General features: G+C 35.6%; 1 protein-coding gene across 7 annotated transcripts in view; it reads left to right on the top strand.

Moving 5' to 3' along the window:
• LOC135221664 (fibroblast growth factor receptor 3-like) overlaps positions 1 to 19810 on the top strand; it is a 206729-nt gene that overhangs the window by 146458 nt on the left and 40461 nt on the right. For 5 of the 7 annotated variants that reach the window (XM_064259368.1, XM_064259364.1, XM_064259369.1 and 2 more), the window contains exons 3-6: positions 14272 to 14506; positions 15856 to 16000; positions 16233 to 16445; positions 18449 to 18605. In XM_064259368.1, the coding sequence (XP_064115438.1) occupies positions 14272 to 14506; positions 15856 to 16000; positions 16233 to 16445; positions 18449 to 18605 (750 nt within the window). The remainder of the gene's footprint in view (positions 1 to 14271; positions 14507 to 15855; positions 16001 to 16232; positions 16446 to 18448; positions 18606 to 19810) is intronic. The other 2 variants (XM_064259370.1, XM_064259371.1) reach the window with 1 other exon arrangement.

Raw genomic sequence — 19810 nt, 5'->3', positions numbered from 1 at the left:
GTTCATCTCGAGACAGAGCGTTTGCTCAAGAAATGGGCAGCTCTGAAGAATTGGAGTTCATTCAGTTGTGCAAAGATTAATTGTTAGTAGAGCTAATTAGTATTAACTGTTCATTTATTATGAAGGAAAGTCATATGAACTCACCAAACGGAGAACCTCATTGCAATTGTCTTTTACTTCCTTGTGGACTTGTGTAGGGCTTCCTTGAGAATCTCTTGCTGCCTCTCTTGGTGTCTACTCGTATAACCGACCCTTTTTTTTTATTTTGCCCTTTTTGTATTTTTTGTAAGTTTAAGGGATACTTGATGGGTAGCTCTTTGTTTGTGTGTGTTTGTAAAGAAAGATGGGATGCCTGGCCTCTCTCTCTCTCTCTCTCTCTCTCTCTCTCTCTCTCTCTCTCTCTCTCTCTCTCTCTCTCTCTCTCTCATGTCTTCTACTGTATATTTGTATTCCATTCTTCTAGAGCTGTTTAGAGTGGTCTTACCCTGAAAGACACCATATCTCGAGGTAGAGACGTTGTAAGTCACTGGATTGATTAATTATACTTGTAAATGAAAATTTTTGTTTTTGAATTAATAAGTTTCAGATAATTAATGTTAAATTGTCTCTTCTTAAAGCCTTTCCTATTCATAGTTTCTATAATAACTCTCGATTTCATACTAATGAAGTGAAATGCTCTCCATAGTTGACGCAAACTCCATCGCTGATCTATCCCTCCAACTAAGATGATTTTGGCACCAAGTCGCTTCAACTATTTGAGATAGGGTTGCTAATCTCCTGACCTCCGCCCGAGCAACCCAACACGGTCGACTAACCGCTACGTACATAGCTCAGTAATGTTCAAGAAATGTCCCTAAGCAGTGTATCCTCAGTTGGGATCGATTTCGTGGTTCACGGAGGTTCGATATTCGATGTTGCTCGAAGAGGGAACTTTGTTAGGCAGTTGTAAATCCGTCCTCTCTCTCTCTCTCTCTCTCTCTCTCTCTCTCTCTCTCATAAACCTCGTAGTAATAAGGGAACATCACTCACGGTTTTGCCTCATGACTCAGCATATCGTTTTGCCGGAGTGAAAAAGGGCTTAATTCCTTCTCTCCCTTCTCCCCCCCTCCCCCACCCCCCTCCCCCCATCCCCCCTCCCATTTATCGTAGCCAGGTTATTATGCAAATGCGAAATGTTAGTAATGGTGGTGAATTTTGAAAGACCACGAAGTTTTTCAAATGGGATTTTTTTTCCTTATTTTTATAACTTTCTCTCCTATTGGGGGGTGAATAGTTTTGCATTTAATAACCTTTTACTATTATTATTATTATTATTATTATTATTATTATTATTATTATTATTATTGATTATGCATTTTATTTAAAGCAGGCAGTCTCGCTCCAAAAAAGCTCGTCTTGTAGTATAGTTATTAATTTCAAAAGCTGGTTTAACATTTTATAAGTTTTAACATTGAATTTTTTTGCGACTGCACCTCAAATAATTCTGTTTATATATCATTACTTACCAAAGGTCAGTAAAAAATTGTTAGGCTTTTCCATTAGTTTCTTCGTAGAGATGCACATGAGTAATGTACAAATACATTTAATTTCGAATTAAATGCGAGGATGTAGATCTTCCATTTAAAGTAGGACTAGTTTAATTTTTGTTCCGTCCAAAGTACGAAAGATGAAGGAACGGGAATCTCACGTCGGAAGTAAACTTCACAACCCATCTTTTGCTCGCGTTTCTTGTGCTGCTTCCATATCAACTGTATATTTTTATGAATGAATAATATTTTCCAAACTCTGGGGTGTTTCCTGATTAATATTCTCATCTTCAGTATTGTGGGGGCAGTCGTATATCGAAGATCTGTGTTGGTGTTACTTTAAAACTTCCATAATTGGTCTTCTAGAAGATTCTCTCTCTCTCTCTCTCTCTCTCTCTCTCTCTCTCTCTCTCTCTCTCTCTCTCTCTCTCTCTCTACTTAGAAGAACTAACCCAAAATGAAAAGAAAATAGATATAATGAATATAAGTGAAACCTGGTATTCCCAAGAGACTGGGAATGATGATCAAATAAAAGGGTTCCAAACTTATTAGATCAGATAGAAAAAATAGGAATCAAGGGAACCGCAATATATGGGAAAAGACAAAAAAACAAGGAAAAATATATGAGAAATATAGTAACTCAGAATGTGAACTAATAGCGGTAGAATTTGAATCTGAAAAATTGATGAACATAGTAATATATAGACCTCCTAATACTAAAGAGTTTGACTTAATAATTGAAAAATTGGATGATATATGTAGAAATCACAAGGACTGGACTATTCTCCTATCTGGTGACTTCAACTTTCCTTTCGTAGAATGGAAAGAACGAATAGGAGATTGTGGTTGTACTTATACATATAAAAAAGAGCGTAATAGTAGTGCAGAAGATAAGAGGCAATTTGAAAAGCTATTAGATATGCTACTAGAATACAACATTCAACAAAATAAATCACCTGCCAACAAGAAAGGAAAATACTTTAGACCTAGTTATTTGTGAACGAGATGAATTATGTTAAAGAAATAATAGTTTATAATGCGAATATTCAGACCATAATGTCATAGAATTAACAGTTCATTCCAAAGCAAGTGAAAATAGAGAATTAAGCAAGAAATGAAAAAGTGGGAAGGATATGGAAAATACAACTTCTACAGTAAAAATATAAAATGGTCAGAAATTAATGAAGAATTAAACAAAGATTGGGATAAACATTTTCGTAAGTGATGCATAAGGGTAAATACGGAGATATTATATAAAATATTGGAGAAAATAGTGGAAAAATATATACCGAAGAAGAAAAGTAACATCATTCATGCATACCAAGAGACAGAAGGATTCTTGTTCCAGAAAATCAGAAAGTGGAAAAAGGTCTTGCAAAAGAAAAATGCATGGAAAGTTATAGAACTAAAAAGTAAGATAGAAAATGCAGAACAAAAGATTATAACAATCAAAAGAAAATGAAAAACGGGACTTGGAAGAAAAAACCCTATTAAATATCAAGCAAAACCCCAAACTATTATACGCATATGCGAAGAAGATGAATAAAAGAAGAATAGAAATAGGCCCTCTGAGAATTGAAGGGAGATTAACGAATGAAAAAAAGGAAATTTTGCAACATACTGGCAGAACGTATAAGAGAGAATTCACCCCTAGAATAGATAATGAAGATAATGATATAGAAGTAAGGGATGAAAATAGTGAATATTTAGCTGACATAGATATTAATGAAGCTGATATTGTGCAGGCTATTAATGAAATTAAAAATGGAGCTGCTGCAGGGCCTGATGGAATTCTGCTATTTGTTAAAGAAAGTAGTTCAATTCTATCGCAAAGCCACTTGCAATATTATTAAGACAAAGTGTAGATACAGGCAAGATTTATGATGAGCACAAATTAGCATATATTACCCCTACTTTCAAAAGTGGATCAAGACTAGAGGCAAGTAATTATAGGCCTGTGAGTCTAACATCACATATTATGAAAGTGTAGAAAGGGTAATGAAGAAAAATATTATGAAAACATTTAATAAAAAATAATTTGTGAATAAAGGACAACATGGTTTCGTACCCGAAAAAGTACACAAACCCAACTGTTAGTCCACCGTGAGAAACATATTCAAAAATATGAAAAGCGGAAATGAAACAGATGTGGTTTATTTAGACTTTGCAAAAGCTTTTGATAAGTAGACCATAATAATATTAGCGAAGAAAATTAGAAAACACAATATCGTGGATAAAGTAGGAAGATGGTTAAAAGAATTTTTACACAACAGAAAACAGATAGTTATTGCAAACGATGAGAATCGGATGAAGTCAAGGTAATATCCGGTGTGCCGCAAGGTACGGTGTTAGCTGCAATACTGTTTGTTATTATGATGTTGAAGACATAGACAATAATGTGAAGGATTCGGTAGTTGAGTAGTTTCGCAGATTGACACAAGAATAAGTAGAGAAATTACTTGTGACGAAAGATAGGAACGCTCTACAAAGAGACCTTAACAAAGTATATGATTGGGCAGAGGTAAATAGGATGGTATTTAACTCTGATAAATTTGAATCAATAAATTATGGAGACAGAGAAAGAAAGCTATATGCATATAAGGGACCTAATAATGAGACCATCACAAATAAGGAAGCAGTTAAAGACCTTGGTGTGATGATGAATAGGAACATGTTATGCAATGATCAAATAGCAACTCTGTTGGCAAAATGTAAAGCAAAAATGGGAAGGTTGTTACGGCACTTCAAAACAAGAAAAGCTGAACACATGATTATGCTTTATAAAACATATGTTCGTAGTCCACTTGAATATTGCAATATGATATGGTACCCACACTATCAAAAGGATATTGCACAAATAGAGAGTGTACAAAGGTCCTTTACAGCTAGAATAGAAGAAGTTAAGGACCTAGACTACTGGGAAAGACTACAATTCTTAAAATTATATAGTCTAGAAAGGAGAAGAGAACGCTACATGATAATTCAGGCATGGAAACAGATAGAAGGAATAGCAGAAAATATCATGGAACTAAAAATATCAGAAAGAGCAAGCAGAGGTAGATTAATAGTGCCCAAAACTATACCAGGAAAAATAAGGAAAGCACACAGGACATTAATCCACTACGCACCAGCATCGATAATGCAGCGTCTATTCAATGCGTTGCCAGCTCATCTGAGGAATATATCAGGAGTGAGCGTAGATGTGTTTAAGAATAAGCTCGACAAATATCTAAACTGCATCCCAGACCATCCAAGATTGGAAGATGCAAAAATATACCGGAAGATGACTAGCAACTCTCTGGTAGACATTAGAGGTGCCTCACACTGAGGGACCTGGGGCAACCCGAACAAGATGTAAGGTCTGTAAGGTAAGGTCTCTCTTCTCATTTCTGGTCGCACCGCAGGTAGAGTGGAGAGAAGAAAAAGTAAGTCAGTGTAAAGAACTATGTCAAAATGCATACCATGACTAAGAACTGGAAATGCTCAGGCTAGTTAATGTCACGGTCTAGATAGATTTCTAGATCATGGGTAATGCCTTATTATTGCCTTAATTTGTGAATTCATTCAAAACATATTCTGCTCTCTCATTCTCTTTGTCTGGCAACGGCAGAAATGAACGCAGACATTGTGTGTGTGTGTATGTATATATATATATTATATATATATATATATATATATATATATATATATATAGCCTACCTATACATATATATATATATATATATATATATTATATACTATATATATACCATATATATATATATATATATATATAATATATATATATATATATATATATATATATATATATCCTCCTGTTTTCACGTATCATCACTTCATCTCAAAGTCGTTATCAAACTGCGGTGGCAGTACATGTATCCATGTGGATCATAGCAGGCAGGCAAGCAGTCAAGCACTTCGGTGAGCAAGGCTGTGATAGGTGATACATCTGGTGACACCTGAGTCCAAAGCAGCAGCAGCCGCCGCCGTGCGTTCTCAGATTCCCCGTCGGATTCGAAGGGGGGGTCGGAAATTTTGATGGAAATTTTCTGTTTACACGATTTCCCTTCGGCGAGCTTATGTGTGAATAGTGAAAGGAATTTTCTTCAAGTTTTTTGAAATTTTGATTATATGAAGTTGTTTATTTACTTTAGTTTAATGTCTACAATATAGTCATCATCGGAAAAAGCTTTCTATTTATAATTCTGCTAAGGATAGTCGTAATCAACGTTGTTCTTGCTCGTGATGAATATGTTTAGAATTAATGCAAGGAAGTCATGCGTAAGTGGAATTATTATTATTGTCTTATAATTAATAATATAACTATTGAAATATCAAATGTACTGAACAGTGAAAATGGAACCATAAGCAATTTTGATTGTTCAGCTGTTGCAGCCTCGTTCGATCGTTTTCAATAGTTTACAATAATTAGGTGGATATATATGTGGATATATATATTATATATATATATATATATATGTGTTGTGTGTGCGCGCGCGCGCAGATATTTCATCCAGCCAGCAGAGCAGCCAAGCGTCCTTCCCATCTCCAAGGGAGCCAACAACGTTTGTCGGAGGGCGGAGGTACTGACATCCTTGTGGCCGAGCCTCCAGTTTTTCTTGAGGATTGAGGCCGCCTTTTGGTGGTTGTTGGTTTGTTGGTTCTTCGCAAAGGGCACCATCATGTCTCGCTGGGTGACCACCCTACCCCCTCCTCCCCCACACCCAACCCCTTTCCACTTCCCTCTCCCGTCCCCTCTCCCTGCATGTGGCATCCAGATGTGATCGTGGCACCGGAAACTGTGGGGACATTTTTTCGCCCTTTCATCCCATATAAGTGTGTGTGTGTATGTGCGTGTATGTGTTCGTGCGTACGTGCGTTTTTGCCTGTGCTGGGAGAACTGAAGAAGCGAGCAGAGGGGCCTTAGAGTCACGTTGTGTATGAAGAGCCTCACAGTTTGCAGGAAGGATGGCGGATAATTAGCGAGCTCTGTGACAGTTTTATTTTATAATAGTTTCGGTAAAATTGCTCTTGGCGACGGGTACTCTTTCATGATACGTTCTTCTGGTTTCAGTTACTTTTGTTTATTTTACAGCAATTTCATTCCTTCATCAACCCACGCAATTGTGTGTGTGTGAGTGCGTGGGTATGATCCAACGAGATGTGAAGTCCCCGCCATACGTAAAGGAATATTATAGTTTTATATTTTATGGACGGTGAATGTTATCGCCTTGAATGCTATCTCGACGTTTCTTATAACGCGCTTTCCTTATATCAGATATAAAGATTTAATAAGTTACATATGTTTTTTTTATCTCTTCCTTTCTCGTATCGTCTCTCTCGGCTCTTAATTTTCATAGAGTAATCGAGCGTTTGGCCTGTACACTTGCATACCTTAGCGAGTTTACGTACAACAAAAGGTTGCATTTCCTAAGTAACGTAGTTCAAATCTACTAAATGTATTTTGCTAATCCACGTTCCTCCTTGTATATGAACACTTGAGTGGAACTTGACGAATGAGCACGTAGGCTTACCCGTAACATTGATGTTTCTGTAAGGATAATCAGGGATACAGAGCGAAATATATTTCTTACTTCATACTAAGTTATTTGGGTAGATAACAGTGTTAAAATTGACCTCCCCGTCGGCCTCCTTTTATTAGGAAACAATGCATCTCTAAGGGAGATGAAGAGATCAAATAAACTTCCCGAAGCTGACGACGTTCCTTTGTCACGTGTTGTTTCGTTTCTGGGCAGAGCTGCAGGCGCAGTGGCACCCAGCGCTGTGGTTAGCGGCACGCTGACGACGTTCCTTGTGCTCTGAATCATAATTGCTTTTCCTAGAAAGGCTTCCCCTCTCTGTGTCTATCTAGCTGCCCGTCGTGTAGGTTGGCGATGCAGTTAGTTATCCTGTAGTGCCTCTTCATTCAGTTTGAATGGATTGAAATACAATGTCCCTCACCAAAGCATGTGTTGCCATAACTTCTGTGAGAGTATTTGTTGTATATTATTATTATCATAACTGCAAGGTCATTGATTGCGCTGTGTTTTTATTTGTTAACAGTGCCTTTCCTGATCAGTTAAAACATATATATTCGTTGTGACAGGGTTTTGAACCCACAACTGGAAGCAGATGATGTTGCCAGTAGGTAAAATTCAACAAAGAAAAGGTCCATTCAAAAAGTTCTATATCATAAGTTAGCAACTGATGAGATAATATTTTCCTTTGGCTAAGTTTTTAATAAGTTGGTCGGTTCATTTATTAAGGGGGAATAACTTTCGTCATGCAACTGACTCAAGTTTTATAGGATGTGAGTGTGATTGTCATTAGTCAGTAGCTTCTTTCCAGGGATACGGCGCGCGCGCGCGCAAGGTCTCTCGCTCTCTCTCTCTCTCTCTCTCTCTCTCTCTCTCTCTCTCTCTCTCTCTCTCTCTCTTTACACAGGAGACATTCATAAGTGAAATGATTTAAACTAAAGCGGAAAAGGTTCTTTATAGTTTCATTGTGAATGAAGCTGGTTATTATAACAAAAATTTCTATATTTTGTTTTGAGCGAAACTCCCTTTCTTGTGCTGACAGTAGCAAAGATGGATTATTCCATTATGTCGATGACTAAATAAAAGTGATAACTTTATATGCTGCAGGAGAAGGCTTACAGACTTTATATTGCCGAGATATAGAATAATGAATATATTCAAAGAATTACAGTAGAATGTAAGCTATGTGTATAAAAATGACAACGTTCATTGCTGAGGGTTTAAAATAATACATTTCTTCTATCAGACGATGACACGTCAAAGAGGTTTATGAAACCCAAACCTACCGAGGAATTCTTTATTGTCTTCCAGCGTATGTCTTTCAAAAGGATAAGCCACCAACAGTCACGCTTGGCGGATTCTTTGACTTCTCTTTCGGTGCCGAGAGAGAGAGAGAGAGAGAGAGAGAGAGAGAGAGAGAGAGAGAGAGAGAGAGAGGGTAGCAGCCGAACGACAGAGGAAATTCCCTCTTGTTGTTTTTGCCTTGTATATTGTATTCTTTCTCATTGACCTTTCTTTGTTTATTTGTTTAATTGCTGATCTGAGTCGTGTTGATCATTTTTGTTGTTGAGAATAGTATACTGTTGCGGTTTTTGACGTTACTATTGATAGTGGTCGTATCATGTTATGAATCCCCATCTCCAACATAGAGGCTTAATTAAAAAATCACAGTGGACCCCGGGGGGGGGGGGGGGGGGTCTGGCGTGTGTGGTAATGAGTCTCACTGAGGCCCTACAAGCCAAGAAGAGTGAGTACTTTGCTGTGAATCATATTTAGGATAATTATAATTTCTACGTCAAAATGCCATAATGCGCTTGGGTACCTTCTTTCCATTGGAGTGAGTGATTGATGAAAGTCTTCATTCCGATGACAACATTTTTCGCTTACTCGGGGAGTAAGCCTACAAACTACTTTGTTGTTGTTATTCTTGTGTGGGGGGGGGCGGGGTTAGGAAAGCTTAAAAAGGTCTGAAAAAGGTGTTTCGCGTTGAGTTAAAGATACAGGAATTTTAGGATAGAATATTTATGATTTCTTTATTAGAATGAAAATGTAAAAAAAAATAGATAATGTGCATGTTAAGCAGTACAAAAAAAAACTTTCCAATAAAACATACGGTTTTTATTTTAATTTTCGTTGGTGAAACAACACTATTTGACCGTTGACTCTAGCACGCGCTTTGAGTAAGCTGGAGGTGGGATCACGCTTTTTTTTTTTTTTTATAGTTACAATGTTTGTTTTTTTTTCCCTATAGTTACAATGTTTTTCCGTCCCTCAAGACGAGACAATAATAAATCACAACTGGAATTCGACTGCATCAGTTCTCATGATCCAGAGGCAAAAAAATACATTCATTGCAGCTTATGACTTTGTAACACATTTTTCAGTGATATCCTCCTAGTCACAAGCTAAAAAGACCAATCTTAGTCTCAGTGGACTGATCAGAGTCCAGTGGTCAACACCAGACCTAATACCCTTTCAACACCTACTACTCCTCATGGCAACCTTGAGCAAAAAAATAATAAAATTAGAAGTGATTTAATTTCATATAGACAGAGTAAATTACGTTTTAGCTTTGAAATGAAATAGGGACCTTGTAACCTTGAAAAATAATGATCAACCCCCGCGATACCCAGAAAAATAATGCTAGGTAATATTTTCGCTCAAAATAACCCCTCCGAGAGAGAAATGTCACATTGGTATTTAGGTTAGCCTGTAACCTGGAAAATAGGTCGAAGGATAAATATATTCTGAAAGACAAATCGCCACCTAACTATACTCTGTTTTTTTCCATCTGTCCATCCGCCTGTGGTGTTTTCGCATGGTAACACTGCGTCCCGGGCTTTAAATAGTTACGCTATGTGTAAGTTTTAGGTAAATAAAAGGATATCTGGGTGCACATTTGCAACTGAAAAGTGTTTTAATAAATTATTGTATGCTAATTACACCGTTAATATTCTAAATAGGATATTATTATTGTTGTTGAATGTAAGCTGAATGTAATTATCTAAAGCCCGGGACGCAGTGTTACCATACGCATACACCACAGCCGGATGGACAGATAAAAAAAAAAAAAACAGAGTATAGGTACGGTACCCTTGTACCTACCGAGTTCCAGCAAAAATGGATGAAACATTTGTTATGTACCCTTACGTTGACCTAATTTAGAAAAATGGGATAAAAAAATTAATTGTAGTAAAAGTAGTACCAGTTAAAGTGGGCGAATGGTAATAACTACGGTTGTTGTCTGCAGCCTTAATTGTGAACAGCATTCGTACACAAATCTAATGATAGAGTTGTGTGTGTGTGTGTACAATATTATGCTTTGTGTGGAATTCATGATATAAAATATGGATTGGTTTTTTAGTCAATTGTGAGCAACTTTGGCTGTGCATATATTACAACACCTGTAACTTAATAATACGCTCATACCTAACGTCTAAACTATGAAGGATTTCTACCCATGGCAACAGTAGAAGTTTTAAATGGAAAGGAGCTATTTTTGGACAAAACTAATCCAAAGGGCCATTTACCCGTGTTGTTCGCCTTGCTATCAGTACACATCGACTGGTTACGTTCCAGTTTTTAGAAAAGAGAGAGAGAGAGAGAGAAGAGAGAGAGAGAGAGAGAGAGAGAGAGAGAGAGAGAGAGAGAGAGCTTTGCTGGTAAAAATAAGAACAATATGGAAGGGAACGGAATGGGTTTGCAAGTTACGAATGAGACAATCGACCCCAGGATAACCGGTCTGTGTCGCCTGTCTGCGCTCTCTCTCTCTCTCTCTCTCTCTCTCTCTCTCTCTCTCTGAGGAGGTTCTTTTAAATTGCAAATCAGTTCTTTTTTTACCTCCCAATCATAGAGCGATCCGTCCAGCGGGGGGTGGGGCGATCTACCAGGCGAGAGGAGGGAGGCGATGTGTGATTGGCCGAAAGGAGATTTGACAGAAGCCAATCGCAGTTCGTTAACAAGGATGATAGATGAGAGGGAGAGATAAATATCGTTCCCCGTTGATTATACCTGACGAGTCTCGACAAAATGCTCATTGTCAACCGTCACTCACCTGTGCTTGAAAGAACTGTTGCTTGCGGCGGGAACTTTATAGATTTTTTAAAGTCTCTCTCTCTCTCTCTCTCTCTCTCTCCTCTCCTCTCTCTCTCTCTCTCTCTCTCTCTCTCTCGTTTTTTTTGTTTGTGGAATGTCCAGTTTCTTAAAAGTTACAAAATATCTTAGATAAAAATACAATTTAACTTTGTTTTTCTTCTTACATACATAGTATTTGTAAAATAACATAACGTTAAATTTGAAGTATTAATAGTAATGATAACGATAATAGTGTATTTTTCATGGCAGTATTGCGTATTTTGTAGTTTTGAATCACAAACGTTTTCTTGAGAGTCTGATTTTGCCAGTATATATAGTATATCTCCCCAAACGCTTGTTCAGTTTCCATATTCATACGAATCCGTTTTGGGTTAGCCTGTTGCCAGGGTTTGGGGTTGTCGCGTTTATGTTAGAACAATCTTAGCTCAAGTGCATATATAATATATATATATATATATATTATATATATATATATTCATGAATCTGTCACACACACAGAGACAGGCGATGGCCTTTCTATACCATAAAAGCGGTGACAAATGACTGGCGCGAGCATCATAGACTTGTGGTCCTACTTGAGATTTACTTATGGGTTTGTGTGTGCTTGTGCACGTGCATTTACTTACATGGTTAACTTTTCCCCGGTTTCGTCCAATAGAATAAAGATATGTTGGCAATCGAGCACCTGAGAGAGAGAGAGAGACTCGGTACATATTCTACCTATTAAGTGTAATACTCTTAAGAGGAGACAGAGTATAATATATTGGCTCCTCACTGCAGTAATATTATACTACTGGTATAGTCATAATTGTGCCCACGCTGATCGAGATTTTCGTTGCATCTTAATTATTTATGAGCTGTATTTTCAAAATATTTGCTTATTTTAAACTTAAAGCTGATCTCACAAATATTCAGATTATTGTCATTGATATAAAAAAGCGAATACCACGGGAAATGATAGTCAGGAATCCTTTATGAAGTCACGTGCATCTACTGTGATTTTTTAAGTGTCATTGATATGTAATTGTAGATTTGTTGTTGAAGATGTTTTGCTAGAAAATACTTGATGAATATGAATATAAAGCCGTTTGCTATTATATCACCAGTATTTATCACATATTTTTGTCTTAATTTTACAAAATTAATTAAAATACCTTTGAAGTAGATTGCATGTAATTTTGGCAAATCTTGAGTCATGATGTCTCGTAAAACGTCGCTTCCCAAGGAATACTAATTTGTTTAATGGAGATTTCTACTTGCCATGTCTTCTCCGAACATTCAGGAATGATGGTTGTGTGGTAATCAAACCGCCCACTCCAAACCCTCTCCATTTGCACTTTCATTTTTAGGGTATTCGAAACATAATACCTTTTCCATATCGTATACTAGCTTATCGATAGAGTGACTAAAACCTTTTCGGTAAACTTTTAGTCCATTGTTATTCCAGAAATTCTGTTTCATTGTTCAGAATCTCGAACATTGCAATACATTGAATTATTCTAGGACATAATTCTGTATGTGCAATTATGAAACTATAGGGTAATGCTTATAAGTATAGAATACTTTAGTTACCATTGAAAATGAAAGTTTCATTTTCTTCTGTTAGTGTAGCTCCACCGTTTTCTTTGTAACGAATTTTGTCAGTGCCTTCCGATAACACCAAAGGACGTGTTTATCAAATTCCATTAAGTCTTGTGATAACTTTTATATTGGCCTAACTTAAAAAAAAACATTGGAAAGGAGAATACAATTTTATTTAAAAAATGTGTAAGATATTATGTCAGTTGAACGGAAATTTTGTGCATGTTTGTGAGAGCAATCAACTGCATGGGCAGTGACAAGAAAGATAGCGTATTCTAACAATGCACTGGAAAGGAATATCATTAATCTAGTTTTATAAAAAAAAAATAAAGTTGAGTTCCAACATGAATATTAGACATGGCATATATTGTGGGCGCCCGCACTTAGGGGCAAGGGGGCCACTTTCCCCTGCTGAAATCCTGGAACCACGGGAGGTTACAGTTCCTTTTCAAATAAACACTCACTATAGTGACTAACTTGAAAAGTGTTACGTTTAAGTGCATCACTTTGATTTCCTTCCATTCTTTAGTACATTCTTTCATTTTAAGTAAATTAAAGGTAGTCTTGCTATATTGTTGCATAACATTAGTATGCAGTATGTAACTGCACTATTCTCTCAAGAAATGTTTGATTTCAGTTGAACAGTACTACCACAGAGATCTATTAAAACAAAAGTCAATGTAACACACACCACACACACACACACACACACACACACACACATATATATATTATATATATATATATTATATATATTATATTATATATATATATATATATATATATATATGTTACATTGACTTTTGTTTTAATAGTTCCATTATATATATATATATATATATATATATATATATATATATATATATTATATGTATGTATATAAAATTTTCCCCATCCCCCCTTAGGAAAATATGCTGCAGGCACCCATGGCATGTATAAACTTGATCATATAAGTTCAAAAAATTTGTAAAATGGTTTAATATGTAAGTTACGATATATATATATACCATATATATATATATATATATATATATATATATATATATATATATATATATATATACATATAATATATATATATATATATATATATATATATATATATATATATAATATATATATATATATATATTATATATATATTGGAAAAAGATTTTTATAGTTGTAGACATAGTACTACCGACTGTAACACTGAAGTGTTTTGTCGCCCCACCCCTTCAACTCTTGTCAAGTGTGGATATGTAGTTTCCAACGGCTTTTTTTTTTTCCAGTCTGTCTCACTTAGAAGTAGTGAATATAAGCCGTTACTTTTAGCTTATCGTATTTACTTAGTGTAAATTTTTATATTTCCTTTCATCCATCACTAGCCAGTATTGTCTGTAATCATGATTTCAGAGCTCGAGCTCTTGGAGTAGTTTTAGGTTAATGGCAAAGTTTGAAAATAAGTTACTTAATTTCAAGCACATTTTTATAACTTTACTTCCCTAGGTATAAGTATCAGCAGAACTTTTATAATGACTTTATCTTCTCAGATGACTACGATTACGATATCATGGATGGCAGTGGCAGCGATTTCGATGACAACCAGGCAAAGAAACTGCATTCTTCGTACCAACACAACAGAAAAGCTGTCGTTGGGAGCACAGTTCGATTCAAGTGCTATCCACGGGATACGGAGGACTCCATTCCCAACATAACTCCAAGTTGGTTCATTAATGACAAACCACTTCACCTTATCCAAGACCCAAGAATCACTGCTGTTAATAGGCAAGTTTTCTTTTTATGAGAGAAGTGTCCTAGTTGAATGTTGTCTTCTTCTTTCCAACCGTTATCCCTACATTAAAGAGTCGGTTACCTGATGCGCCTTCTCCACTACCTTCTATCAAAGGCATCAAACTCCACCCCACCGAACCTCTTCTCGCCATATCTTCCTTCACTTTATCTCACCATCTAATTCTCTGTCTACCTCTCAATCTTCTTCCTCTAACAGGGCCCTCCCAAGCCCTCTTCACTCTCTCTTCATCATCCATCCTCAACACAGGCCATGCATCTTTTGTTGATCCTTATTTTTTTTTTATCTCAGCTGACCGGGGATACCCAGGTACCAGTGTGGAATCCTAAAATTTGGAAGTGTACAGAATATGACTGAGGGTGACAGTGAGCATGGAAGGAATTAAAATTGTTCGCTTTTTATTAATTTATTCTATATTATTATTATTTTTTTTTTTATCACAGTCCTCTAATTCGACTGGGTGATATTTATAGTGTGGGGTTCCGGGTTGCATCCTGCCTCCTTAGGAGTCCATCACTTTTCTTACTATGTGCGCCGTTTCTAGGATCACACTCTTCTGCATGAGTCCTGGAGCTACTTCAGCCTCTAGTTTTTCTAGATTCCTTTTCAGGGATCTTGGGATTGTGCCTAGTGTTCCTATGATTATGGGTACAATTTCCACTGCCATATCCTTCTTATTTCTATTTTCAGGTCTTGTTACTTATCCATTTTTTCCCTTTCTTTCTCTTCAACTCTGGTGTCCCATGGTATTGCGACATCAATGAGTGATACTTTCCTCTTGATTTTGTCAATCAACGTCACGTCTGGTCTATTTGCACGTATCACCCTATCTGTTCTGATACCATAGTCCCAGAGGATCTTTGCCAGATCGTTTTCTATCACTACTTCAGGTTGGTGTTTGTACCACTTATTACTGCAAGGTAGCTGGTGTAACCGTGTTTCTTGCACAGGCTCCAGTGGAGGGCTTTTGCTACTGAATCATGCCTCTTTTTGTACTGGTTCTGTGCAAGTGTCGGACATTCGCTTGCTATGTGGTTTATGGTTTCATTTTTCGTATTGCTTTTCCTACATATGGGAGAGATGTTATTTCCATCTATCGTTCTTTGGACATATCTGGTTCTTCCTGATCTTGTGCCGCTGTTATCATTCCTTCAGATTCCTTCTTGAGCTCTCCCCTCAGTTCCCATTGCCACGTGTCATCGCTGGCTAGTTCTGCTTGTCTTTCTCTTGTCTCTGTATATTTCTGGGTCTTCGATTATTATTATTATTATTATTATTATTATTATTATTATTATTATTATTATTATTATTATTATTATCACAGGTCAGGCCCTCGCCTTCGCATAAAACCGGTTACTTTGGAGGACAAGGGGACGTACTCCTGTAGGTGGCAGTCATCTAATCAACATTATGGATGGGTCAACTATACCTTAGAAATAGAAGAAAACCCAGGACCTGCAATTCCTCAGGTAAACTAATTTTGTAAGAATTTACTTTCTTAATGACACATTTTGCTTATATTATTAACAGAATAGTTATTTTCTCAATAAAACCAAAATATATTTTGTTGAAAGGTTGTTATATGGTTTTACTTTAACAGTGAATGTTTTGATGAGATTGTAGTAAACCATAATACTTCCCTGAGTCTTGGATAGAGTTTCTTCTCTTACTTAAAACATCATTTTACTTCCTTTACTTTAGTTCCTTGAGAATTTTCGACATCTGCCCAATGCCTTGCAGGCTTTGCATGCTGACAACAAGATACTTGAAGATGACCCTAGAGAGCAGAGCCACGACCAGAATATGCCTTTCTTTACGAAGGATCTCAAACCGCTGATGATCAAGCCAGCAGGAAATGTTGCAGAATTGAAGTGCCAAGCTCGAGGGCCAAATCTCACTTTTACTTGGCTAAAGGTTAGTAAGCAGTTAAAGTTCCTTATGCACCTGAGACAGTTAAGAAATCTGTTTTTTTCTTTTATGAAAATATTTGATAAAGAGCGGCCAAATTCTGATGCTTGCTCTCTTGTATTATTAGGTCATACTTACAGCTACGGATGTTATTCAGTTCCTTAAATTACAATGGACTAACTGTACAGCTACTGTGAGATTCCTAGCTGGTGTCCCAGTGTTTTTCCAGAATAAAATTCCTCATTGTACCAGATAAAGATGACACTTTGTCTCGGTATCTTACATCCCTACCTAATTTTTTACTATATTCTGTATTACAAAAGTTGCATAATTCTGATAATTATAAGAGTAACACCGACTTCTTGTAGACATCGCCAGTAAACTCAGAGGAATTTCCTTCGAAGATATAATGACGTAACTTATGACATCATTAACTTGGCCCGTTCTTAATGGATAATTGGCTATTCGTGAAAAAGTCTCAACCTCTGGCAACAATGAAATACAACCAATACTTCTGGGTTACACTTTGTAGTAGTAGTAGTAGTAGTAGTATATAGGATTGATGCCATTAGGTCAAGTGCTAGACACCTTGAAGAAATTACTATCTAGTATCACTATTTCTCCATTGAAAAATATATAATTAAAAATCAATTAACAAAGTGAAGAAAACTTTGGCATTCGTCGCAACTCCTTTGAAATTTTTCCTAATATGACAGTGACGATAATTGTAATAAATAGAGCATATATAATTATCTTTCTGCACCTAAATGACATCAGCAAATGAGGAAAACTTGGATGTCCGGGTGTACTCCTTACCCAAAAAAGGGCCCTAGTAGTCATTTGGCTGTTCAAGCTTGCGTAGGGTTTGCCACAGGGCTCCTCACTTCGAATCACATAAGCTGTCTTGCAACTACGGTGGCCATGACTTATCATAGCCGCGATTCTTGAAGCCTTCACAAGGTACGAATATTAATTCAGAATTTCAGAGACAGCTGTTTGTCGTCATTACCTTGTGGGAGGAGTCATATGTTTATGTCATGTATAACTTTGAACCCATATATTAGTGTGTTCAGCCGCTGGCTTCAGCTGTTTTATTTTACTCTTATGAATATACTTTTTTCTAATGTAAGTAATAAAGAATGCTGCCGAAAATTAGGTAGGGATGTAAAGTATACTATGGCTAAGTAATATCTTTGTCAAATGCACAGAAAAAAGTTATTCCGGAAAAACACTGGGACAGAGGCTCTGAATGTCATAGTAGTATATATTATTATTATTATTATTATTATTATTATAAAGGATTAGTTTATCCAGACCTTTGAGCCTAACAACGGCTCTTCTTGGGGTGGTTCATAGTAGTACATAAATTACTTACATATAAAGGCAGTTATAGTTATAGTTATACAGTCAGAGCACCATGATTAAAAACCTTTTGTAATGAACAAGTGGTGCAATTTTAAATGTCTGTAAAAACACACAATGAACTTTTTTACTTTTATATCATACAGTGAACTTGTTTAAAACTACTGTATTGACAAAAACATTTGTTCAGTGTCAACCATTAATGTATATTTTTCATATACATTTCTCTTAAACTCTGCATCACTAAACAAGTTTTATGTAAAAGCCAACTGTATCAGTTGTTTCTTTACATTTAGCATAATACGTATATGTATGTGATTTTTTTAATTTTTGGATATATTTTATTGAATAAATTTTTAGCCCTACCACATGTAACCAAATCTATATAATTTAAGCCCACTGGGTATTCTTCATATAACTGTAATCTTTACAGTACCGGAAAGGTAGAATTTTAAATAAGATCTTTTGGATAAAATATATTATAATTCTACATTGTAGAAAAGATAGAGAAGGAAGGAACTTAAAAATTACCAAGGCTGCCCTAACTTCAACTCGAGGCCCATTTGTATCATTGCAGTGTAGTGCACAGCTAAGTTTATACTTTTAAAAGTAGCTTTTAATGACAACATTATTTAATTCCTATTCAGGATGGAGAAAAGCCTGCAAGACAGTTAGGCGATGTAAGAATCAAGGGAGCAATGTTGAAGATGGAGAATTTAGTTCCAACAGACTCTGGGAACTATACTTGTGTGGTATCCAATCAGTATGGCTCAATCAACCATACATACAGCCTGGAAGTGATTGGTAAGTGTGTTTTATCACTGTACAGTTCATTATATTTAATGGATATTGTTTAAATTACTTATGCACTAGTTCAATAATGCTTGTGATATTAGTTTGCGTATGTACGCTGTATACTGTGAAAATAAATTACAGTATGTATTCATATTACGTATTGTAGGAGATGGAGCCTTTTAATTCACTTAATTTCTTAAATTAACTATACTATATTAGTTCAGAACTAAGGCTATTGACATTAAGTCTCATATAGATTTATATTATGCTTGCTTGACAGTTTATGCTTCGCTCCTTTATCATTCTAGTTTGTTGTTGAAAATTTACAGCACAATATATATATATATATATATATATATATATATATATATATATATTATATATATATATATATATATGTATGGATATATATATATATAGATATATATATATATATATATATATATTAATATATTATATATATATATATGTCACATTTAAACAGTTCGAGAGTCAAACCAACAAACTCAAAATTATCCATAAATCCAACAGAAACTAGTGTATAACTCATTAGATTTATAAAATAAAACATTTTCAGTGCTGTTTGCTGACATTCATATGCTAGCTTTATTTACACTACATTACCAAGATTGTTTTATCATTCCTGACATGTTCATTATCCTAAATACTTAATTTTACACTTTTTGAACTCTGGGGCATGTTTCTAGTTACAGAGTGATATTTTATTTTATTTTATGTCTCCAACATCTTTTCATTAAATAAAAGTTATATTAAAAATTCACTGGAACATCAGAGGTATAAGTAATATATCATGGTAGTACATTGGCGATGATGGTTGCTTGACACTGTAGAGCACATTTGAAAATTGTGTTATCACTAATTTTGAAAGAAAGAGAGAGTTGAATTTGAAATATATAGGAATTTTGCAAATTTGATTTTATAGTTTTGTCGACAAATTAATTCAGGTATCCCTACATTTTTAATCTGATCCTTTGCAGTACATAATTTGAATTTGCAATTTTGTAACAGAAATTATGTAGTTCTGTGTTCCATTTTTAACTTTAAAGTCATTCTAAGCAACAAATGACTGTGATGCAAAGGGTGACTATCTAAATATGATGCTGTGTCTAAAAAGGTTATGAATTTTTATGTATATTTTTTATATGACCCATGGGATCTTCATGCTGTTCCAACCGTTGGTGTGTTGTTTTGTA

This window comes from Macrobrachium nipponense, chromosome 3 (assembly GCF_015104395.2).
Source record: "Macrobrachium nipponense isolate FS-2020 chromosome 3, ASM1510439v2, whole genome shotgun sequence".
NCBI lineage: Eukaryota > Metazoa > Arthropoda > Malacostraca > Decapoda > Palaemonidae > Macrobrachium > Macrobrachium nipponense.
The sequence above is the reverse complement of the archived record's forward strand: the minus strand, read 5'-3'. Positions and strand labels throughout refer to the sequence as shown.